General features: G+C 36.9%; 2 protein-coding genes across 3 annotated transcripts in view; one reads left to right on the top strand and one right to left on the bottom strand.

The window, feature by feature from the left end:
- Positions 1 to 25,167, top strand: part of mad1l1 (mitotic arrest deficient 1 like 1) — a 254,119-nt gene extending 228,952 nt beyond the window's left edge. The window contains exon 19 of the mRNA XM_061984162.1: positions 24,908 to 25,167. The gene's annotated coding sequence lies outside the window, so the exon portion shown is untranslated. The remainder of the gene's footprint in view (positions 1 to 24,907) is intronic.
- Positions 17,144 to 25,648, bottom strand: part of LOC133621797 (protein ELFN1-like) — a 234,990-nt gene continuing 226,485 nt past the window's right edge. For both annotated transcript variants that reach the window (XM_061984158.2, XM_061984159.2), the window contains 2 exons: positions 22,868 to 23,034; positions 17,144 to 20,841 (listed from right to left, as the gene is read on the bottom strand). In XM_061984158.2, the coding sequence (XP_061840142.1) occupies positions 18,792 to 20,841; positions 22,868 to 23,034 (2,217 nt within the window). In that variant the 3' untranslated portion in view covers positions 17,144 to 18,791. The remainder of the gene's footprint in view (positions 20,842 to 22,867; positions 23,035 to 25,648) is intronic.

The raw sequence follows: 25,648 nt of genomic DNA, 5'->3' as shown, positions 1-25,648 counted from the left end.
TTTTTAGTTTTTATGTTAATGTTTTATAGTTTTGTGTCATTAACGTTGTATAGTTTTTGTGTTAAAATGTTTTAGTTTTCATGTTAACGTTTTATAATTTTTGTTAACATTTTTTAGTTTTTATGTTAATGTTTTATAGTTTTTGTAAAAAAAAATTAGTTTTTATGTTAACGTATTATAGTTTTGTCATTAACGTTTTATAGTTTTTATGTTAAAAATGTTTTGTTTTCACGTTAACAGTTTTTTGTTTTTATGTTAATGTTTTATAGTTTTATGTCATTAACGTTTTAGTTTTTTTGTTAACATTTTTTCGTTTTCATGTTAACGTTTTATAATTTTTGTTAAAAAAAAATTTTTTATGTTGACGTTTTATAGTTTTGTGTCATTAACGTATAGTTTTTATGTTGAAATGTTTTAGTTTTCATGTTAACGTTTTATCAAGTTTGTTAAAAAAAAATTGTTTTTATGTTGACGTTTTATAGTTTTGTGTCATTAACGTTGTATAGTTTTTATGTTAAAATGTTTTAGTTTTCATGTTAACGTTTTATCATTTTTGTTAAAAAAAATGTTTAGTTTTTATGTTGACGTTTTATAGTTTTATGTCATTAACGTTTTATAGTTTTTATGTTAACATTTTTTAGTTTTTATGTTAATGTTTTATAGTTTTTGTAAAAAAAAATTAGTTTTTATGTTAACGTATTATAGTTTTGTCATTAACGTTTTATAGTTTTTATGTTAGTTTTATAATTTTTGTTCACATTTTTTTGTTTTTATGTTAATGTTTTATAGTTTTATGTCATTAACGTTTTATAGTTTTTATGTTAACATTTTTTAGTTTTTATGTTAATGTTTTAGTTTTTGTAAAAAAAAAAGTTTTTATGTTAACGTATTATAGTTTTGTCATTAACGTTTTATAGTTTTTTTGTTAACATTTTTTAGTTTTTGTTCACATTTTTTTGTTTTTATGTTTTTTATGTTAATGTTTTATAGTTTTATGTCATTAACGTTTTATAGTTTTTTTGTTAAAAATTTTTAGTTTTCATGTTAACGTTTTATAATTTTTGTTAAAAAAAATTTAGTTTTTATGTTGACGTTTTATAGTTTTGTGTCATTAACGTTGTATAGTTTTTATGTTAAAATGTTTTAGTTTTCATGTTAACGTTTTATAATTTTTGTTCAAAATGTTTAGTTTTTATGTTGACGTTTTATAGTTTTGTCATTAACGTTTTATATAAAAAATTTTTGTTTTCATGTTAACGTTTTATAATTTTTAACATTTTTTAGTTTTTATGTTAATGTTTTATAGTTTTGTGTCATTAACGTTGTATAGTTTTTGTGTTAAAATGTTTTAGTTTTCATGTTAACGTTTTATAATTTTTGTTAACATTTTTTAGTTTTTATGTTAATGTTTTATAGTTTTTGTAAAAAAAATTAGTTTTTATGTTAACGTATTATAGTTTTGTCATTAACGTTTTATAGTTTTTATGTTAAAAATGTTTTGTTTTCATGTTAACGTTTTATAATTTTTGTTAACAGTTTTTTGTTTTTATGTTAATGTTTTATAGTTTTATGTCATTAACGTTTTAGTTTTTTTGTTAACATTTTTTCGTTTTCATGTTAACGTTTTATAATTTTTGTTAAAAAAAAAATTTTTATGTTGACGTTTTATAGTTTTGTGTCATTAATGTATAGTTTTTATGTTGAAATGTTTTAGTTTTCATGTTAACGTTTTATCAAGTTTGTTAAAAAAAAAAATTGTTTTTATGTTGACGTTTTATAGTTTTGTGTCATTAACGTTGTATAGTTTTTATGTTAAAATGTTTTAGTTTTCATGTTAACGTTTTATCATTTTTGTTAAAAAAAATGTTTAGTTTTTATGTTGACGTTTTATAGTTTTATGTCATTAACGTTTTATAGTTTTTATGTTAACATTTTTTAGTTTTTATGTTAATGTTTTATAGTTTTTGTAAAAAAAAATTAGTTTTTATGTTAACGTATTATAGTTTTGTCATTAACGTTTTATAGTTTTTATGTTAGTTTTATAATTTTTGTTCACATTTTTTTGTTTTTATGTTAATGTTTTATAGTTTTATGTCATTAACGTTTTATAGTTTTTATGTTAACATTTTTTAGTTTTTATGTTAATGTTTTAGTTTTTGTAAAAAAAAAAAGTTTTTATGTTAACGTATTATAGTTTTGTCATTAACGTTTTATAGTTTTTTGTTAACATTTTTTAGTTTTTGTTCACATTTTTTTGTTTTTATGTTAATGTTTTATAGTTTTATGTCATTAACGTTTTATAGTTTTTTTGTTAAAATTTTTTAGTTTTCATGTTAACGTTTTATCATTTTTGTTAAAAAAAATGTTTAGTTTTTATGTTGACGTTTTATAGTTTTGTGTCATTAACGTTGTATAGTTTTTATGTTAAAATGTTTTAGTTTTCATGTTAACGTTTTATAATTTTTGTTCAAAATGTTTAGTTTTTATGTTGACGTTTTATAGTTTTGTCATTAACGTTTTATATAACATTTTTTTGTTTTCATGTTAACGTTTTATAATTTTTAACATTTTTTAGTTTTTATGTTGACGTTTTATAGTTTTGTGTCATTAACGTTGTATAGTTTTTATGTTAAAATGTTTTAGTTTTCATGTTAACGTTTTATAATTTTTGTTAACACTTTTTAGTTTTTATGTTAATGTTTTATATTTTTTATTAAAAAAAATAGTTTTTATGTTAACATATTATAGTTTTATGTCATTAACGTTTTATAGTTTTTATGTTAAAAATGTTTTGTTTTCATGTTAACGTTTTATAATTTTTGTTAACATTTTTTTGTTTTTATGTTAACGTTTTATAATTTTTGTTAAAAAAAATTTAGTTTTTATGTTGACGTTTTATAGTTTTGTGTCATTAATGTTTTATAGTTTTTTGTTAACATTTTTTAGTTTTCATGTTAACGTTTTATAATTTTTGTTAAAAAAATTTTGGTTTTTATGTTGACGTTTTATAGTTTTGTGTCATTAACGTTATATAGTTTTTATGTTAAAATGTTTTAGTTTTCATGTTAACGTTTTATCATTTTTGTTAAAAAAAAATTTAGTTTTTATGTTGACGTTTTATGGTTTTATGTCATTAACGTTTTATAGTTTTTATGTTAACATTTTTTAGTTTTTATGTTAATGTTTTATAGTTTTTGTAAAAAAAAAATTATTTTATGTTAACGTATTATAGTTTTGTCATTAACGTTTTATAGTTTTTATGTTAAAAATGTTTAGTTTTCATGGTAACGTTTTATAATTTTTGTTTAAAAAAAATGTTGTTTTTATGTTGATGTTTTATAGTTTTGTGTCATTAACTTTGTATAGTTTTTATGTTAAAATGTTTTAGTTTTCATGTTAACGTTTTATAATTTTTGTTAACATTTTCTAGTTTTTATGTTAATGTTTTAGTTTTTGTAAAAAAAAATTAGTTTTTATGTTAACGTATTAGTTTTATGTCATTAACGTTTTATAGTTTTTATGTTAAAAATGTTTTGTTTTCATGTTAACGTTTTATAATTTTTGTTAACATTTTTTGTTTTATGTTAATGTTTTATAGTTTTATGTCATTAGCGTTTTATAGTTTTTTTGTTAAAATGTTTTAGTTTTCATGTTAACGTTTTATCATTTTTGTTAAAAAAAAATTGTAGTTTTTATGTTGATGTTTTATAATTTTATGTCATTAGCGTTTTATAGTTTTTATGTTAACATTTTTTAGTTTTTATGTTAAAAATGTTTTGTTTTCATGTTAACGTTTTATAATTTTTGTTAACATTTTTTTGGTTTTTATGTTAATGTTTTATAGTTTTATGTCATTAACGTTTTAGTTTTTTTGTTAACATTTTTTCGTTTTCATGTTAACGTTTTATAATTTTTGTTAAAAAAAAATTTTTTATGTTGACGTTTTATAGTTTTGTGTCATTAATGTATAGTTTTTATGTTGAAATGTTTTAGTTTTCATGTTAACGTTTTATCAAGTTTGTTAAAAAAAAAAATTGTTTTTATGTTGACGTTTTATAGTTTTGTGTCATTAACGTTGTATAGTTTTTATGTTAAAATGTTTTAGTTTTCATGTTAACGTTTTATCATTTTTGTTAAAAAAAATGTTTAGTTTTTATGTTGACGTTTTATAGTTTTATGTCATTAACGTTTTATAGTTTTTATGTTAACATTTTTTAGTTTTTATGTTAATGTTTTATAGTTTTTGTAAAAAAAAATTAGTTTTTATGTTAACGTATTATAGTTTTGTCATTAACGTTTTATAGTTTTTATGTTAGTTTTATAATTTTTGTTCACATTTTTTTGTTTTTATGTTAATGTTTTATAGTTTTATGTCATTAACGTTTTATAGTTTTTATGTTAACATTTTTTAGTTTTTATGTTAATGTTTTAGTTTTTGTAAAAAAAAAAAGTTTTTATGTTAACGTATTATAGTTTTGTCATTAACGTTTTATAGTTTTTTGTTAACATTTTTTAGTTTTTGTTCACATTTTTTTGTTTTTATGTTAATGTTTTATAGTTTTATGTCATTAACGTTTTATAGTTTTTTTGTTAAAATTTTTTAGTTTTCATGTTAACGTTTTATCATTTTTGTTAAAAAAAATGTTTAGTTTTTATGTTGACGTTTTATAGTTTTGTGTCATTAACGTTGTATAGTTTTTATGTTAAAATGTTTTAGTTTTCATGTTAACGTTTTATAATTTTTGTTCAAAATGTTTAGTTTTTATGTTGACGTTTTATAGTTTTGTCATTAACGTTTTATATAACATTTTTTTGTTTTCATGTTAACGTTTTATAATTTTTAACATTTTTTAGTTTTTATGTTGACGTTTTATAGTTTTGTGTCATTAACGTTGTATAGTTTTTATGTTAAAATGTTTTAGTTTTCATGTTAACGTTTTATAATTTTTGTTAACACTTTTTAGTTTTTATGTTAATGTTTTATATTTTTTATTAAAAAAAATAGTTTTTATGTTAACATATTATAGTTTTATGTCATTAACGTTTTATAGTTTTTATGTTAAAAATGTTTTGTTTTCATGTTAACGTTTTATAATTTTTGTTAACATTTTTTTGTTTTTATGTTAACGTTTTATAATTTTTGTTAAAAAAAATTTAGTTTTTATGTTGACGTTTTATAGTTTTGTGTCATTAATGTTTTATAGTTTTTTGTTAACATTTTTTAGTTTTCATGTTAACGTTTTATAATTTTTGTTAAAAAAATTTTGGTTTTTATGTTGACGTTTTATAGTTTTGTGTCATTAACGTTATATAGTTTTTATGTTAAAATGTTTTAGTTTTCATGTTAACGTTTTATCATTTTTGTTAAAAAAAAATTTAGTTTTTATGTTGACGTTTTATGGTTTTATGTCATTAACGTTTTATAGTTTTTATGTTAACATTTTTTAGTTTTTATGTTAATGTTTTATAGTTTTTGTAAAAAAAAAATTATTTTATGTTAACGTATTATAGTTTTGTCATTAACGTTTTATAGTTTTTATGTTAAAAATGTTTAGTTTTCATGGTAACGTTTTATAATTTTTGTTTAAAAAAAATGTTGTTTTTATGTTGATGTTTTATAGTTTTGTGTCATTAACTTTGTATAGTTTTTATGTTAAAATGTTTTAGTTTTCATGTTAACGTTTTATAATTTTTGTTAACATTTTCTAGTTTTTATGTTAATGTTTTAGTTTTTGTAAAAAAAAATTAGTTTTTATGTTAACGTATTAGTTTTATGTCATTAACGTTTTATAGTTTTTATGTTAAAAATGTTTTGTTTTCATGTTAACGTTTTATAATTTTTGTTAACATTTTTTGTTTTATGTTAATGTTTTATAGTTTTATGTCATTAGCGTTTTATAGTTTTTTTGTTAAAATGTTTTAGTTTTCATGTTAACGTTTTATCATTTTTGTTAAAAAAAAATTGTAGTTTTTATGTTGATGTTTTATAATTTTATGTCATTAGCGTTTTATAGTTTTTATGTTAACATTTTTTAGTTTTTATGTTAAAAATGTTTTGTTTTCATGTTAACGTTTTATAATTTTTGTTAACATTTTTTTGGTTTTTATGTTAATGTTTTATAGTTTTATGTCATTAACGTTTTATAGTTTTTTTGTTCAAATTTTTTAGTTTTCATGTTAACATTTTATCATTTTTGTTAAAAAAAATGTTGTTTTTATGTTGACGTTTTATAGTTTTGTGTCATTAACGTTGTATAGTTTTTATGTTAAAATGTTTTAGTTTTCATGTTAACGTTTTATCAGGTTTGTGAAAAAAAATTTTTTAGTTTTTATGTTGACGTTTTATAGTGTTATGTCATTAACGTTTTTTAGTTTTTATGTTAATGTTTTATAGTTTTTGTAAAAAAAATAGTTTTTATGTTAACGTATTATAGTTTTTATGTTAAAAATGTTTTGTTTTCATGTTAACGTTTTATAATTTTTGTTAAAAAAAAATGTTTTTATGTTGACGTTTTATAGTTTTGTGTCATTAACGTTGTATAGTTTTTATGTTAAAATGTTTTAGTTTTCATGTTAACGTTTTATCATTTTTGTTAAAAAAATGTTTAGTTTTTATGTTGACGTTTTATAGTTTTATGTCATTAACAATTTATAGTTTTTATGTTAACATTTTTTAGTTTTTATGTTAATGTTTTAGTTTTTGTAAAAAAAAAATTAGTTTTTATGTTAACGTATTATAGCTTTATGTCATTAACGTTTTATAGTTTTTATGTTAAAAATGTTTTGTTTTCATGTTAACGTTTTATAATTTTTAAAATTTTTTTGTTTTTATGTTTATGTTTTATAGTTTTGTCATTAATGTTTTATAGTTTTTTTGTTAAAATTTTTTAGTTTTCATGTTAACGTTTTATCATTTTTGTTAAAAAAAAATTTAGTTTTTATGTTGACGTTTTATAGTTTTATGTCATTAACATTTTATAGTTTTATGTTAACATTTTTTGTTTTTATGTTAATGTTTTGTAGTTTTTGTAAAAAAAAAAAGTTTAGTTTTTATGTTAACGTATTATAGTTTTATGTCATTAACGTTTTATAGTTTTTATGTAAAAAAAAATGTTTGTTTTCATGTTAACATTTTTTAGTTTTTATGTTGACGTTTTATAGTTTATATGTTAACATTTTTTTAGTTTTTTATGGCAACATTTTATACATTAAGATTTTCTAACTTTTATGTTAACGTGTTATTCATAACCAGTTTTTATGTCATTAACGTCTTATAGTTTTTATGTTATGTTTTTTAGTTTTTATGTTAACTTTTTGTTTAGTTTTTAACGTTAACATTTTATAGTTTTTGCGTTAACTTTTGATAATTATATAATTTTTGAAATAATTTTATTATTCATAACATTAATTTAAAAAAGTAAAATAGAACATTTTGTAGATTGGGGGACACATTTTGGGAGATGTTGACAAAGTGTGTGTGTGTGTGGATGACGTCACTAGTCAGAAGATGTATTTTACAACAACTTGACAAGTGTAACAAACACAAATGTTTACAGCAATATTTGACGTTCCGCTCGGACAGTCAGTTCCAGGACAATCCTGTAGGGAGCGCAAGTCCCAGCTACGACCTGCCAGCTAAACAATTAGCATCACACTAAAAGAGCTAAGAGTACACTCATGATGATGATGAACATTTATTCTTGGGACAAACTTTTTATTCACCGTCTCCTCCTTTTTTCTTCTTTACCCTTTTGTTAATCATCTTCTCCTTCTCTTCCTTTGTCTCCTTCATCACATTCTCTGCAAGTAGCGTGGCAGTTTGGCTAATTAGAGCACTTTCCATTTGCACAGCCTTGATCTCACTTCTTAACCTCCAATCTGCATGATGTGTGTGTGCGTGTGTCACCTTGAGAGGTGTGTGTGTGTGCAGGCTAAATGACGACAACGATGTCCTTGCTCAAACTTCTGTCTGCGTGTCGGAGTGCTCCATGTTGGTATAGTGACAGTTTAAAAGCACCACTGAGATCTCGTTACGTGCGTCTGTCGCTTTAATGCTAATGAGCTGTGTTTGTCTGGGTCAGTGTTATTAGCAGGTTAGCTTGGATTGGATTGGTGGTTGTCAGTTCTAACCACACACACTCCACGTCCCCTTGTTGCCGTGGAAACAGTGTGAGCGCGACTTTTGGATGCCGTTCCTTATTTTAAATCTGGCTTATATGGAAAGCTTTTTTTGACACTGAATTCATGTCAAATTCATGTAACTTTTAAGTTTGAATTTTTGACATCAAATTATGCAGACAAGTTCATTAAATAAAAATGTCTGAGCAAAATTTGTGTTAAAAAAAACAGTTTGTTAAAATATAGTGTTTTAAAAATCAGTGTGGAAAAAAATGTGTAAAATGTTTTTTGCTGTTTTAAACTGAATTTTTATATTCAATTAAATTGTCAGCATAATTTGATGTCAAAAAAATCTTCTGAATAATTTTAATTTATTTTAATAAAAAATGTGAATAATTTTTTTTAAATTTGCATGTTTAAAAATTCAGTTTGTTAAAATACAGCGTTTAAAAAATCAAGTGTAAAAAAATTTAGTCCAACTGAATTTTTAAACACAAATATTGCTTACAAATGTTTATTGAACAAATGTATCAGCATGATTTGATGTAAAAAAAAAAAAAAAAAAAGCTCCATAATTTGTGTTTGTAGTTAAGACACAAACGAACTTCGTTAGGCTTGAGTGTGCACAGCAACCACAGAGTCTGTGGAAGATGGTCCACGAAGAAAGAGTCTGTGGAAGATGGTCCAAGAAGAAAGAATCTGTGGAAGATGGTCTAAGAAGAAAGAGTCTGTGGAAGATGGTGCAAGAAGAAAGACTCTGTGGAAGATGGTCCAAGAAGAGAGAGTCTGTGGAAGATGGTCCAAGAAGAAAGAGTCTGTGGAAGATGGTCCAAGAAGAAAGAGTCTGTGGAAGATGATGCAAGAAGAAAGAGTCTGTGGAAGATGGTGCAAGAAGAAAGAGTCCGTGGAAGATGGTGCAAGAAGAAAGAGTCTGTGGAAGATGGTGCAAGAAGAAAGAGTCTGTGGAAGATGGTCTCAGAAGAAAGAGTCTGTGGAAGATGGTGCAAGAAGAAAGAGTCTGTGGAAGATGGTGCAAGAAGAAAGAGTCTGTGGAAGATGGTGCAAGAAGAAAGAGTCTGTGGAAGATGGTCTAAGAAGAAAGAGTCTGTGGAATATGGTGCAAGAAGAAAGAGTCTGCGGAAGATGGTCTAAGAAGAAAGAGTCTGTAGAAGATGGTCTAAGAAGAAAGAGTCTGTGGAAGATGGTGCAAGAAGAAAGAGTCTGTGGAAGATGGTCTAAGAAGAAAGAGTCTGTGGAAGATGGTCTAAGAAGAAAGAGTCTGTGGAAGATGGTGCAAGAAGAAAGAGTCTGTGGAAGATGGTCTAAGAAGAAAGAGTCTGTGGAAGATGGTGCAAGAAGAAAGAGTCTGTGGAAGATGGTGCAAGAAGAAAGAGTCTGTGGAAGATGGTGCAAGAAGAAAGTCTGTGGAAGATGGTCTAAGAAGAAAGAGTCTGTGGAAGATGGTGCAAGAAGAAAGAGTCTGTGGAAGATGGTGCAAGAAGAAAGACTCTGTGGAAGATGGTCCAAGAAGAGAGAGTCTGTGGAAGATGGTCCAAGAAGAAAGAGTCTGTGGAAGATGGTCCAAGAAGAAAGAGTCTGTGGAAGATGATGCAAGAAGAAAGAGTCTGTGGAAGATGGTGCAAGAAGAAAGAGTCCGTGGAAGATGGTGCAAGAAGAAAGAGTCTGTGGAAGATGGTGCAAGAAGAAAGAGTCTGTGGAAGATGGTCTCAGAAGAAAGAGTCTGTGGAAGATGGTGCAAGAAGAAAGAGTCTGTGGAAGATGGTGCAAGAAGAAAGAGTCTGTGGAAGATGGTGCAAGAAGAAAGAGTCTGTGGAATATGGTGCAAGAAGAAAGAGTCTGTGGAAGATGGTCTAAGAAGAAAGAGTCTGTAGAAGATGGTCTAAGAAGAAAGAGTCTGTGGAAGATGGTGCAAGAAGAAAGAGTCTGTGGAAGATGGTCTAAGAAGAAAGAGTCTGTGGAAGATGGTCTAAGAAGAAAGAGTCTGTGGAAGATGGTGCAAGAAGAAAGAGTCTGTGGAAGATGGTCTAAGAAGAAAGAGTCTGTGGAAGATGGTGCAAGAAGAAAGAGTCTGTGGAAGATGGTGCAAGAAGAAAGAGTCTGTGGAAGATGGTGCAAGAAGAAAGTCTGTGGAAGATGGTCTAAGAAGAAAGAGTCTGTGGAAGATGGTGCAAGAAGAAAGAGTCTGTGGAAGATGGTCTAAGAAGAAAGAGTCTGTGGAAGATGGTGCAAGAAGAAAGAGTCTGTGGAAGATGGTCTAAGAAGAAAGAGTCTGTGGAAGATGGTGCAAGAAGAAAGAGTCTGTGGAAGATGGTCTAAGAAGAAAGAGTCTGTGGAAGATGGTCTAAGAAGAAAGAGTCTGTGGAAGATGGTCTAAGAAGAAAGAGTCTGTGGAAGATGGTCTAAGAAGAAAGAGTCTGTGGAAGATGGTCTAAGAAGAAAGAGTCTGTGGAAGATGGTCTAAGAAGAAAGAGTCTGTGGAAGATGGTCTAAGAAGAAAGAGTCTGTGGAAGATGGTCTAAGAAGAAAGAGTCTGTAGAAGATGGTCTAAGAAGAAAGCAGACGCAGAAAGAAAGTTGGTTTTATTGTGCTCTTTTTAATCGTTTGACAAGAAAAGGAAAGTAAGCGTCTGAGGGATGGAGTTTTCCACTGAGGATCTCTTGAGGCTGTCCTTGGTGTCCCTTTAAGTCTTCTCTCCCGCCTTCAAAACGTTCCCGTTTCCTTCAGGGATCCCGTCAACGGACTGGGACTCTGCTGCTCTCTCGAGTCCAGCACAAGATGGACGACGGCGTCCGTCAAACAAGGAAGCGGAACGTTGAAAAGATGACACGGAATAGAAGAAAATAGTGGAATATTTTAAGGCTGCTGTGGAGTTGATCTGAGTCCACTCGGCGCTCTGCTTTCTTTCGGATCGGCCTAAAAGACGTCCAGCTTGTAAAAAAACGGTTCATTTAACTTTTTTACAATCAACCGTAAAACTGCCTGTTCTCACCAGAATTTAGGGAAACATAAAGCACGATTTCTAGTCTGATCCAAAATGTATCTATTTTGTTGAAATATACAAAAATAGAATATATCATAATTAAGTATAATAACTTTTCTACAGACTGCAGTGGAACACTTTGCTGGGTTATACGATTAGGGTAAGATTAGGGTCTGAACTCTGGTGACAGTTGGAGCTGGGGTCAAGGATGGGCTGGGTTTCGGGTTGGATCTGGGGCTAGTGTTGACCTGGGTTCAGGGTTGGAGCTGAGCTAGGATGACAAATTGAGCTCGAGGAAAGGCTTGCATTTGGAGCTATAGTTAGACCTGGGTTTAAGTTTGGAGCTCGGGGTTAGAGTCTCAGCTTTCATGAGATTTAGAGCTCCAGTAAAGTTCGGGGCTGGGGTTAGACCTGGTTTTAGGTTGGAGCTGGGGTTTAGAGCCTGAGCCTTAATGACAGTTGGAGCTCCGGTAAAGGTTGGGACTGGGTTTAAGATTGGAGCTCGGGGTTAGAGCCTCAGCTTTCATGAGATTTAGAGCTCCAGTAAAGGTCGGGGCTGGGGTTAGACCTGGTTTTAGGTTGGAGCTGGGGTTTAGAGCCTGAGCCTTAATGACAGTTGGAGCTCCGGTAAAGGTTGGGGCTGGGTTTAAGATTGGAGCTGGGGCAAAAAATGATCTGAGTTCAAGGTTGGATCTGGGGCTAGGATTAAAGCTTGGTTTATGGTTGGATCTGTGGCTAGGGTTAGACCTGGGTTTAAGGTTGGAGCTAGGGGTTAGAGCTTAAATGAGAGTTGGAGCTCCCGGTAAAGGTTGGGGCTGGGTTTAAGGTTGGATCCGGGGCTAGGTTTGAAACTGGGTTTAGGGTTTGAGCTGTTGTAAAAGATGTGGCTGGGTTTAAGGTTGGATCTGGGGCTAGGATTGGAGCTGGGTTTATGTTTGGATCTGGGGCCAAGGTTAGACCTGGGTTTAACGTAGGAGCTGGGGGTTAGATCCTGAGCTTTAATGAGAGTTGGAGCTCCGGTAAAGGTTGGCGCTGGGTTTAGGGTTGGAGCTGAGGTAAAATATGGGGTTGGGTTTAAGGTTAGATCTGGGGACATGATTGGAGCTCGGGCTATGGTTGGATCTGGGGCTAAGGTTAGAGCCTGAGCTTTAATGAGAGTTGGAGCTTCAGCAAAGGTTGGCGCTGGGTTTAGGGTTGGGCCTAGGGCTAGAGTTGACCTGGGTTCAGGGTTGGAGCTGAGGGTTAGGGGCTGAGCTGGGATGACAAATGGAGCTAGAGTAAAGGTTTGGGCAGGGTTTACGGTTGGATCTGGGTTTAGGATTGGAGCTGGTGTTAAGGTCTGAACTGGTGTGACTGTTGGAGCTAGGGTAAAGGATGCAGTTGTGTTTACGGTTGAAGCGGGAGTTGGGGTTGAAGCTGAGGTGACAGTTGGAGCTGGGCTGGGGTTGGTTTTAAAGGCTGGAGCAGGGGTTGACCTTGGGTGTGGTGCTTGGTTTAAGGTTGGAGCAACACGTTTTGTACAAAATATGACTAAATTCTTGCGAGAACATGTCTTTTTCTGCATGATATGACTCGACAACTTCAACATTTTCATGACTATGTCAGCTTGACGTGTATTCCTTCGATGGTTTTGGCACAAATTGAAGTATTTCACTTCTCATTTTGCTTGTCCTTTTATGCTCATCACATTCCTACAACACCGTATCCCCGCCCTTTCAAACAAGCGTAGTAAGTTAGCAACTTGGCCATAAATGCACGACTCCGGTAGACTTGCGAGAGGGCCCTTGCGGTTCACAGACGTGTGATCTATGTTTGACACCAGAAACGGTTCAATGGGTCGGACTGTTGGCAAAGAATACATTCAGTTGTGTTGGCGGCGGACTCTGCATGAGTACACGTGAGCGTGTTGGGGGTCCGGGCGGGGGAGGGGAGGTCTACAGGGGGTCAATTGTTTTCCACAGTACTTTGGTCTTAAGAATGATTGGACGATTGAAAGGTGAAGCGATCTTGTGCAAATTGTTGTTGGATGTTTCATATGTAATATATATATATGTATACGTGAGGTCGTCTGTAAATAGATCGTATCTAAAATTGTTTCAAAAACACTCGTTTCTGTGATTAGTCAAGTTGGCACGACGGCACCACAGTGGAACCAGGGATTAAAAACCAAAGAAGCCAGTTCTTAACTGGGAGACGTGGGGAGATGAGACACAGTGGAGCTACGGTGTTTTCAGGAAGGAAGTCAACAAGAGTTCTAGCTCTTTTTTCCTTTTTTTTTTTTTTTTTTTAAACAGTGCAGATATTTTTCCCTCTAGGGAGTTAAAGACATTCATTTGAAGATTTTTTTTTTTTTTTTTTAAAGTTCAACTTGAAAATAACTAAAAAAAAACATTGTAACTGACTAACTAGCTAGCTAACTAACTTCCTGGAAAGAGTTTCAAAAAGCCCGTGGTACAAACCTCAGCTGCAAATATAGAACTTTTCTTATCTGGACGGCGCCCCCTTGTGTCAGCCGAGGAGCGGGCGCAAGGTCCTCCCGGTGGTAAGGGGGGGCGCTCAAACGTTCCTTGCTCTCGTTGTGTCCTCCTCGGCCGGGGTTCCGACCAGCCAGGACACGGTTACGCCGCCACGGAGCGAAATCATGGAGTAATGACGCGGGTCGTAGGAACAGTAAGAAGAAGAATTCATAGTCGTAAGAATAATAGCAACATATTGTCGTGTCCTTTTCTGGAAATTCTCTCTAGAAAAGCGTTTGGCCGGGAGAAGCTAGAAAAGGACTTTGCTACCCCCCTTGTGGGATTTTGGCACATTACTCGCTCTCTAGTGGCAACTACTTCTTTTCACCCCTTTTCCACGGCACGACACGCTTCAGCTTGGCTCGGCACGCTTCCGGGATTTGGGTTTTCCACTCCGGCTCAGTAGGGAAATGTCTGTGATGTTCAAGCGGTGCTAACGATGGCCGTTTCATATCCCGGTTATTATTGGTAAACTGGCTCAAAAACTACTTTTGACCAAGTTTTATAAACAAAAAAAATATAGACAATATGAGATATTATTCTTGCTTTTTAAGCACATGTTTACTGTTATTATTAAGAGTTTATCCACCTGCGTTTGATTTTTTAAAGAGTAGGTACAGAGTGAGTACAGTGTTTCTTAATGACTAGGGTTGCACGTCCGGTTTATGTGGCGTCACGCACAGGCGCAGACTTACCACGTTGCCCAGGTCCCTACGACTTCTCGCAGCTACTGTCATATGCTCTCTTTTTGCCACCAGTCACACACTTCCCACCTTCACCATAATAGCGCAACGCAGGGGTGAATACCGAATCCCGTACTTTGTTGGCACTGATTCCCGTAAAACCCAAACGGTGCCATGTTACGGAAAATGGGAAACACCGGACATCAAGCCCGGTTGCGGACTTTGCCAGCTCTTCACGTTTTGGCGATCACTCGGTTGGTAGAGCGGCAGTGCCAGCAACTTGAGGGTTGCAGGTTCAATCCCCGCTTCCGCCATCCTAGTCACTGCCGTTGTGTCCTTGGGCAAGACACTTTACCCACCTGCTCCCAGTGCCACCCACACTGGTTTAAATGTAACTTAGATATTGGGTTTCACTATGTAAAGCGCTTTGAGTCACGAGAGAAAAGCGCTATATAAATATAATTTACTTCACTTCACTCGGCCAAATGTTGCAATTTTCATGCCAACAAAGAAACCAAGTCAAAAAACACTCCAACCTAAGTAAAGTCAGGCTCCACTTTGCCAAAAATGCGTTAGCTTGATGCTAATATACATTAGCTCTGCTATTGACATGCTAGGAATTAGCATCAGCGATTTTACACGACGATTTCAACACTTCCAAATCTGTTCATGAAAACTACAACTAGGATGCACGTTATAATCAAACAGCCGGTGCTTAATAAGTACAACACTTACAGTATTAACACTTTTTATGGCGCAACAAAAGACGAGATTGAGCAAAGACTGAACACTACACTAACGTCTTGGACTTGCAACTGTAATTGCAACTTAATGTTGTACTTGAAAAGACTCAGAAATGTGTGATAAAACAAAATATAACATCTGGACCGCAGTTATCATAATCAGGTTATTATTAAATGTAAAAAAAAAAGAAATGTATTATCAAAAACAATTAATATTCATTAATACACACAAAAGTACCAAAAATTGGTACCATTGAGTACTGGTATGGATTCCCAGGTACCAGGAATTGGTACTGTTTTAGTTCAAATGTGAACGGTACCCAGCCCGAGCGCTACGTGTTATTTTCGATCCAACTGCACTAGCAAAATAATGATCTCCAGAACTATTTTTAAGTTTGTTAGATGTTGATCGTGTTCCTGTCAATTACGGTAAAAGCGTTGTGATCCGTGATAATCATTGCGCGTTGTGCCAAGCTTTAATATGCAGCTAGCATCGTAGTTGCTAACTTTGCTAAATTACCATGTTTTTTTTTGTGATGTGAGGGGCCCCAGTGACTAGTTTTGTCCTGGGCCCCCAGATGACTGAATCGCGCCCTAATAATGCGGGTTCACTTCCTGCTGTAGAACCATATACAAGTTTGGATTGTGGTATGTTGTTTATAGTCTGGAAATGGGTTGATATCTCTTGTATTCATGTTAGGATTTAAACTAGCTAGCGATTAGCACGCTTCTTCAGTAAGTGGATTTACCATGAATTGATTAACGTGGACCCCCGACTTAAACAAGTTGAAAAACTTATTGGGGTGTTACCATTTAGTGGTCAATTGTACGGAATATGTACTGTACTGTGCAATTTACTAATACAAGTCTCAATGAATCAATCAATGAGATTGTTAAAGGGGAACTGCACTTTTTGGGAATTCACAATCATTATGGGAGACAAGAAGACAAAAGTTTTGTTTTTTTCCCCGCTTTCTAACATGTAAAAATCGGCTCATTCTTGGCTAAGCTAATGTAAACAATCAATTCTACCACTAAATCACTTTAAAAATGCATTCAAAAACCGACAACAATACTTAATTTACATTCCGTAACCTGTATAATAACTCAATTGTACCAACATTGTTATTGTAAGAGCAAACACTGAGGAACCATTTTTCTAGCTTGCTAACACATCGCCATGCTACGTTATTAGCCCTAAAAGCTAACTACGCTTCTATGTCAACACGAAACGCGTTTGAGTGTGTAATGTACAACACTGCGATAAGACGCCGATCTGTACTGACTGAAAAACATGAACAATCATATTACAGTATCTGTAAAGTATTATTTTATGTTTTGTGTGTACACAGCTAGCCAGACAGCGTATGTACTGTAGTTGTAATAACACACATGACGTGCTGTGTGTATCATCATCGATATTAAAATGACTCACTCAATGGACAGTTGTCCGTTTGGTCAATTTTTTCCGGTTTATTTGGGTAAGCACTCCATTTATATCAAAATAGCTTGGCTTCAAGTTCTACATTCACAGCTTTGAGTCACTTTCACCTCACTCTCCCGGTTTCCATCTGCTTCAACGTCTCTCCCTCTTCTTCGCGCTCGCTTCTAAAAGCCGTACCTCATCCTCCATATGTTCAGCTTCAAAAAAGATAAAGTTGTGAATAGAGATGTCCGATAATATCGGCCGGCCGATAAATGCTTTAGAATGTAATATCGGAAATTTTTTGTTTATTTTTTATTAAATCAACATAAAAACACAAGATACACTTACAATTAGTACACCAACCCAAAAAAAACTCCCTCTCTCATTTACACTCATTCACACAAAAGGGTTGTTTCTTTGTTATTAATATTCTGGTTCCTACATTATATATCAATATATATCAATACAGTCTGCAAGGGATACAGTTCGTAAGCACACATGATTGTGCGTGCTGCTGGTCCACTAATAGTACTAACCTTTAACAGTTAATTTGACTCATTTTCATTATTTACTAGTTTCTATGTAACTGTTTTTATATTGTTTTACTTTCTTTTTTATTCAAGAAAATGTTTTTAATTTATTTATCTTATTTTTTTTTTTATTTTTTTTTTTTGAAAAGGGCCTTATCTTCACCATACCTGGTTGTCCAAATTAGGCATAATAATGTGTTAATTCCACGACTGTATATATCGGTATCGGTTGATATTGGTATAGGCAATTAAAGGTTTGGTCAATATCGGAATATCGGATATCGGCAAAAAGCCATTATCGGACATCCCTAGTTGTGAATCTCATCTGTCCAAAAATAGTTGTCTATATTACATATTGTTATGAAAGTGTATGTTACTCCATTTTATATATATACTTGCAGTGTGTATATCATACTTGCCAACCTTGAGACCTCTGATTTCGAGAGATGGGAGGGCGGGGTTGGGGGGGGGCGGCATTTGGTGGTAGCGGGGGTGTATATTGTAGCCCGGAAGAGTTAGGGCTGCAAGGGGTTCTGGGTATTTGTTCTGGTGTGTTTATGTTGTGTTACGGTGCGGATGTTCTCCCGAAATGTGTTTGTCATTTCTTGTTTGGTGTGGGTTCACAGTGTGGCGCATATTTGTAACATTGTTAAACTTGTTTATACGGCCACCCTCAGTGTGACCTGTATGAATGTTGATCAAGTATGTCTTGCAATCACTTACGTGTGTCTGTAGAAGCCGCATACAACATGTGACTGTGCCGGCACGCTGTTTGTATGGAGAAAAAGCGGACGCCACGACAGGTTGTAGAGGACTCTAAAGGTAGTGCCATCACGGCACGCCCCCAATATTGTTGTCCAGGTGAAAATCGGGAGAATGGTTGCCCCGGGAGATTTTCGAGAGGGGCACTGAAATTCGGGAGTCCCCCAGAAAAATCGGGAGGGTTGGCAAGTATGGTATACAAAACGTTGATGGAGGCTTTTGAAGTTGTTTTAGAGGCTTTAAAGGCTACAACAGTGAATCCTATTAGTGTTTTGTATCATCTTTAAAATCCTCAAAAAATACGGTATGTGTTCCTGTCTCTCTTAATGATTGTGAACGATAGGCAAAATTCCAGAAAAAGTGCAGTTCCCCTTTAAAGTGCGGTTATCAATCACAGTTTAATGACCATTTTAATTTAAAAGGGTATTACTAACCGTCGGGTGTAGTTTATCTTCAAAATGGTCACAACACTAGTCTCTGGTGTTTGATTCAAGGGAAGAGGTGGGAGTGTAAAAATGCAGGTGTGCAGATTTTTGCCACGGGATACGATGAAGCGCGACCAAGCTGCAGCGTGCCTGGAAACAGTACCTGGTAGTACCTGATGGTACTTGGGTTAGCCCGTGGAACCGCGTCACTAAGGAGTAGTGCCGTGGAAAAGGAGCGTTGGCGTTGCCGAGCGACCCGTCCCGAAAATGTCCTTCCTCTCACTGAGTGTAAAAGCAATATCTGTCCCTTCCTGTCTAAGCGAAGTCAAACTCCAGGACGTGTTTGCCCGCTAGCTTCGTCCCGCCCGGGGCGGAAACATACAAAGAGCTACATAAGTTAGAGCTGCGAGTTCCGTTAGATTAGAAAACAGATCACTACAAGTTACGATTTCTGTGGTTGGATATAACTCCACTTTGGTCCTCCATGTTTGTGAGAAGGCTTTGAAAGACGCGTGTGTTGATTCCGTCACTTCCTGGTTGTTGTGTTTATTTACAGGTCTGTGCGTGTCCACAGTGTTGTTGTCCCCTCAGGCCTTCTGCTGGGCCGACACTCCCTTCCAGTAGTCCAAAATGTCGTGGAGATCCTCGTCTTTAGCGAACTGAACCTTCCGCCGCAGCGCGTGCCCGGCCGCCACGTAGCCCTCGTCCTCCATGGACGCCTGCCGGTGCCTCTTGCGGTGCAGTTTGAAGCGCTCCCACAGTCCGAGGGTCGGGGTGCATAGTAGCCCTTCCTCTTCCTCCTCCTCGTCCTCCTCGGGGCTGGAGCAGTAGCTGAGGTTGTGGTACTGCGGCGCCAGAGCGTAGTGCGGCGCCAGCTGCGAGTAGGCCAGCTCCCGCTGCTTGGCCTGCCGGCTGAGCGTGAGGGGGTCCAACGTGGAGGGCTTGCGGCCGCCGGGGTGGTAGTGGAGCTCCTGCATGATCTGAGGGTGGTGCTGCAGTTCTTGGAGGTGCTGCTGAGAGCCGGGGTAGGAGTGGCGGTGCTCGTGGTACTGGCGGATCCTCTGGGCCTCGGCCCGTAGAATAGCCGCTGCCGGGTTGACAGTGCGGATGGTCTCTTCGCCGCCCCGGTCTCCTCTGTCTCCAGGCGAGGTTCTCTCGATGTAGTGAGTGTCTGAGGCGTGGTAGGCTCCCTCGGAGTGGAAGGAGCGAGGGCTCCGGGTAGAACCAGGAGACGAGGATGTGCTGGGCCTCTTGGAGACCGGGGCCTCCATGCTGTGGTGTCGCTGCAGTGAGTGATGGTAGCCTCGGCCTCCTCTTCCACCCTTATAGACCGGCGAGAGGAACTCTCCTCGTTCTCCTTGCTCAGAGAGGAGCACCAACTGTGGCTCTGCTGTGGACACGGCCCCTCCGCCTGCCGAAGACGGGGATTTGATGCCCTGTTGAAAGGAGGTAGATTCAGACTTGAGCGCGTCGATGCAGTTGTTGATGATCTGATTGACTTTATCCACTTCTTTAGCGATGGTGGAGATCTCGGCAACGGATCCCTGGGGGTTGGCTTGCGGCGACATCTCCCGCTCCCGCTCCCGCTCCCGCTCCATACCGGACCCCCGGACTTCCATGTAGTTGAGCTTAGCGGGCTTGTGAGGCGGCGTTTCCACCACCTCCTGCAGCTGGTATGGATCTATCTCAGCACCGTGAGGTAGGTAGGGCATCCTGGACAGACTCTCCCCGCTGGAAAGTTTCTGAGAAACAGGACCGCCACTCCCTTCTTCGATATCCCCATCGCCGCCGTACTTGAGCTCTATCAGAGTCCTCTGGATCCTGCTCATCTTGCGCTCCTTTTCCTCCATGATCCTCCTCCGCCTCAGGCAGTGGACAACAAGTCCGAGGAAGAGCAACATTCCGAATAAGCATCCCAGAATAGTCATAATGTAGTGTGTCGCTGACGACTGATTGGCGACCCTTTCTGGTCCGCCTCGGCGGCCGGTGGAGATGGTCAGACACGTGTGGTTGAAGCGTAAAGAGTTGCGTATGGAGGCCACGCAGTATGTGTAGTCCGTGTTGGGTTTCAAGTCCTTCATCTCGACATCTTCTCTCTGTTTCTTCAGCTTCTGGATGTCTGTGAAGAAGCTGTTGTTGTAAAGCATCAGGATGTACATTTTCCTGTACGGATGAGGGATCTCCACCGTAATCACAGCGCTGGAGTGCTGCACCTGCTTCAGCGTCATGACCGGGTTGGTTTCCGTGAATATGGTGTGATAGATCACCTCGTCGGGGGGCGTGCCCGAAGCGCAGTCGTCCAGTCCGCAGGGGGAGAAGTCCGGGGACAGGGTGGTGGCGTCCAGCAGGCCGTTGTAAAAAGAGGTGGCGTTGCCGCCGACGTCCGTGCACACCAGGCTGAGCACGTGCAGGGCGTTGCGTTGCGCGGGCATCCGGGGGTTTTGGCTCAGGAGGTTGTACCCCGAGAACCCTTGAGGGGAGTCGCACACCATCCTCTCGCTGGTCCTGTTCGGGAAGGCGCCGAGCCAGCGCAGAAAGCCCAGCAGCTCGCAGGAGCAGTTGAAGGGGTTGGTGTAAAGTTCGCAGGTGGTCAGCTTGGAAAGTCCAGAGAACAAACTGCCGTCCAGCACCTGGATCCTGAAAACGAGGAAAAAACAATCAAGCCATGAAAGGCGAAGTCGTTTATGGACATCAGTTTCTGAACACTAAGAGATCAACTACAATTACAAGATAAGTTATAGGAGAATGAATCCTCACTCATCGCATGGAGATCTGGTAGAATCCAGGCTACTTAGATCGGGAACATTTTCAGCCCCGAAATAAAATAGAATTAACTTAAATTTAAAAATTGTAGTTTCTGTTATGAAAATCGGAAACGAAAAGACGGTGGATTGGACCAACAATCACAATATTTATTACTTGGACTTAACATGACGTTAGTTTATTTGCACAAGCAGGTCTTCTAGTTATATTTAGGCGTAGCAACCATAAAAGAACAAAAATGAATGCGATGTATTGTCCTTTCTTCACATTTAGTTCTGCTTTCTAACACTACTAATATAGTACAGACTAAACTGGATTGCATCACAGAAAGCTTCCCGAACAAATCAAATGTTTAAACAAACATTTTACAAAGTGATCACTGCAGACACAAGCATGGTCCGATTTTATTCCACAAGATCAGGGGTCGGCAACCCGCGGCTCCGGAGCCGCATGCGGCTCTTTGATCACTCTGATGCGGCTCAGCAGCTTACTTGCTGAACCCCCCAATTTTCCCGTGAGACTTCCGGATTTCGGTGCCTCTCGTAGAAAACTCCCGGGATTAAAATTCACCGATTTTCACCCTTACAGCTATAATAAGGGCGTGCCGTGATGGTACAACAATTGGCGCCCTCTACAATCTGTATTAACAACGTGCCAGCCCAACACTTGTTATACAATATACATCTTTTGATTTCACACGTACGTGACAGCAAGCCATACTTGGTCAACAGCCACACAGGTTACACTGACAGTGACCATATAAAACAACTTTAACACTCTTACTAATAATGCGCCACACTTTGAACGAAAACCAAACAAGAATGACAAACACATTTCGGGAGAACATCTGCACCTTAACACAACATAAACACAACAGAACAAACACCCAGAATCCCATGCAGCCCTGACTCTTCCGGGCTACATTACACACCCCTGCTACCACCAAACCCCGCCCCCACCCCAACCCTTCTCCCTCACACATCAACCCCCCCCCCCCCCCCCCTCTGTGCGTCGGTTGAGGTGGGCGGGGTTTGGTAGCGGGGGTGTATAATGTATCCCGGAAGAGTTAGGGCTGCATGGGATTCTGGGTATTTGTCCTGTTGTGTTTATGTTGTGTTACGGTGCAGATGTTCTCCCGAAATGTGTTTGTCATTCTTGTTTGGTGTGGGTTCACAGTGTGGCGCATTATTAGTAAGAGTGTTAAAGTTTTTTTTATACCGCCACCGTCAGTGTAACCTGTGTGGTTGTTGAACAAGTATGCCTTGCTGTTACCTACGTGAGCAAGCGGAAGCCCCATACAACATGTGGCTGATCAGGCACGCTGGTTGTAGTGGGTGCTAAATGCTGTACCATCTCGGCACGCACGACGCTGACAAGTGCTATTTATTAAAAACCCGCGTACCGCACCAGCTTAAAAACTCCATATAAAGGTGTGGGCATCGTGTCTGAGACCCCTGATTTATACATAGCACAAAGCAAAAAAAAACAACTTTGTATGCAGTGTTATTTCATTTAAAATTTCAAAAAATTTCGCGGCTCCCATTGTTTTCTATAATTTGTGAAACTGGTCAAAATGGCTCTTTGACTGGTAAAGGTTGCCGACCCCTGCACAAGATGATAAAAGTGATATTTTTAAGAGCCATTTTCTTCTACGCGCTTACTTTTTCCCTGACTTTGTTACCTCAATTAACCACTTAATTCGTGACTATAAAAGCTCTTTCCTATCTCTCTATTTGAACGACTGTAAAACCCAAGAACAGAACAGCAATACGGCATTTTCTTGCTGGCACAAGTCGCAAAAAGGACTGAGAAAGTTGAGGAATGCTCATCAAACACTTATTTGGAACATCCCACAGGTGGATAAAAGCAGCTTTTGCGGCAAACCCCCCCAAATACATACCTGTTCATGGAGAGGTCAACGTTCTCGATGTTGGGGCACTCCCAGAAGGTGTTGGGCGTGACCGTCTCGATGAGGTTGGCTTGCAGGTAGAGGTACTGCAGCTTGCCCAGCCCTCGCAGCATTCCCTCCGTCAGGTTCCTCAGTTTGTTGAAGCCCATCTGCAGAACCTTGAGGATATAGGTGGTGGGGGGGGGGGAAGAGAGGGGGCGGTACAAAGACAAGTGGGATTACGGGTAATCTCCAAAACAGAGGCGGCCAGCTCGCTACAGAGCTGCAACATGCAGAGCCAGATGACGGGCTCAGCGCCGCACTTCATGTTTGCATGCTGATCAGAGCCTGCTGCTGACGCTTCAGATGGTTTCATGTGTGCATTGCACCTGCTGGCACGGCAGCGACGCTCTCGCTCGCCGGCATGTGGGCAGCCGCGTGATTCGTGTCGACAAAAGTATCAATAGCGACATGAAAAAGCACTGAACAACACCAGAGATGCCCGATAATGTCCAACTCTTAATTACCGATTCCGATATCAACCGATACCAATATATATAGTCGTGGAATTAACACATTATTATGCCTAATTTTGTTGTGATGCCCCGCTGGATGCATTAAACAATGTAACAAGGTTTTCCAAAATAAATCAACTCAAGTTATGGAAAAAAATGCCAACATGGCACTGCCATATTTATTATTGAAGTCACAAAGTGCATTATTTTTTTTAACATGCCTCAAAACAGCAGCTTGGAATTTGGAACATGCTCTCCCTGACACAGTATGAGGAGGTTGAGGTGGGTGGGGGTGTATATTGTAGCGTCCCGGAAGAGTTAGTGCTGCAAGGGGTTCTGGGTATTTGTTTATGTTGTGTTACGGTGCGGATGTTCTCCCCAAATGTGTTTGTCATTCTTGTTTGGTGTGGGTTCACAGCGTGGCGCATATTTGTAACAGTGTTAAAGTTGTTTATACGGCCACCCTCAGTGTGACCTGTATGGCTGTTGACTAAGTATGCCTTGCATTCACTTGTGTGTGTGAAAAGCCGTAGATATTATGTGATTGGGCCTTTAAGGCACTCCCCCAATATTTTTGTCTGGGTGGAAATCGGGAGAAATTCGGGAGTATAGTTGCCCCGGGAGGGACACTGAAATTTGGGAGTCTCCCGGGAAAATCGTGAGGGTTTGCAAGTATGACTGGGAGACGCAACTGCTCTGTGCTTCTCCCTACGTCCGTGTACCACTCCGTACAGCGGCGTTTTAAAAAGGTCATAAATTTTACTTTTTGAAACCGATACCGATAATTTCCGATATTACATTTTAAAGCATTTATCGGCCGACAATATGGGTAGGCCGATATTATCGGACATCTCTAAACAACACGCTTTCCTCGGCAAGCGGCATAATTTATTAGCACGAGTGCAGAACGCCTGCCGCCTTAAAAAAGATGATCCAGTGTTTACATAGGATTATGTATTCCAAGGTGGATTTGGCGACCTCTCTCATTAAAGCTGGGGTTCCTAAATTATATTCTTTAACTCAAAAATAAATCTTATTAGCATCATTTCTACACCTTTCTGGAAAAAAAAAAAAACATACATACAAAAAACATCTCTGTGCCTTATAATGAAGTATTTCAGTAAATAAAACCCCAGAAGACAAAGTCATTTGTCTTCGTGGCGGTCAACCCTTCCAGATCCTATCAGAGGATTCAGAGAAAGGAGGGGGGGGAGCAGAGCCCACGAAGGAGCCTCCTCATTGGCTGACGCAATATATAGTGACGCAAACTTGTCTGCCGAAGACCCACCCGGAAAGATCGCAATACCGGCGCTTGTTGTTACAGCATATACTGATGAAAAAAAAAGAGGAAATCAGAGGAAGAAAAGAAAGACGCTGTCTGTCAGAATAATTGTATCTAAGTTATCACAAAACTTTGTGTTGCTATGAGTTCCCGGCGAGAGGACAAAAGCTGTCTTTGATCCTACCAATCAAATGTCTTTTAAAACTCCACTGTGTAGGATGGGAAGCAACATGAAGGTGTTCTGTTTCTCTACAGAAAGATTTTGTCTTGACCCAAGAACTACAAAGCGGAGAGGAAGCAGGGCCTGACTCCCCTCAAGGCACCTTTTCTTTGAACCGTTCTGTGACTGAGGGCAACGGCTGTTTACGACCTTTTCTTTTAATTGTTCTGTAATCAAAGGCGATGGCTGTTTACGACCCCCGTCCCTTAGAAACAGCTGTTGCCATGTAATCAGGGAAAGTCCAAATAAAAGAGGCGTACAATCTTTCGTCAGGAGCGTGGTGAGACTATACAAAGAGTACAGTCCAGACGTCTCTTCTCAATTGAGCCAAATTGTATTATATCTCTGCTTAATTCCTTGCTCCTTGTCTTGTTTAATAGATGTCATCAGTGTTTGAACCTGACACTGTATGTCTAAAAAATTAAACAAAGAAGAGCCCAAACTGGAATAAACATTGGTCCGTGTGTATTCACAGTTTGGATTCTGCCTGGTGACACAAGAGTCTAGTTCCCCAGCTTGAACAAATGATAAAGTGTGTGAGTGTAGCACAACTGTGGGTGTGGTGCAACTCGGCTTTGCGACACACCTCATACGCGCCTGCTTTGTCAGAGAAGTAGCAGAAATTAACTGTGAAGCACTTTGTCGCTATATTTAGCGAGTAGGTGTACACATGAAAAGTTAAAGGGGTTAATTGTTGTGCAATGACTGGAAAGTGCCACTCTGCATGGCAACTGACGCTGTGGTCAAAGTTTAAATTGCCACAAAAACACATTTTA

The sequence above is a fragment of the Nerophis lumbriciformis genome, linkage group LG25, assembly GCF_033978685.3.
Source record: "Nerophis lumbriciformis linkage group LG25, RoL_Nlum_v2.1, whole genome shotgun sequence".
Taxonomy (NCBI): Eukaryota; Metazoa; Chordata; class Actinopteri; order Syngnathiformes; family Syngnathidae; genus Nerophis; species Nerophis lumbriciformis.
The sequence above is the reverse complement of the archived record's forward strand: the minus strand, read 5'-3'. Positions and strand labels throughout refer to the sequence as shown.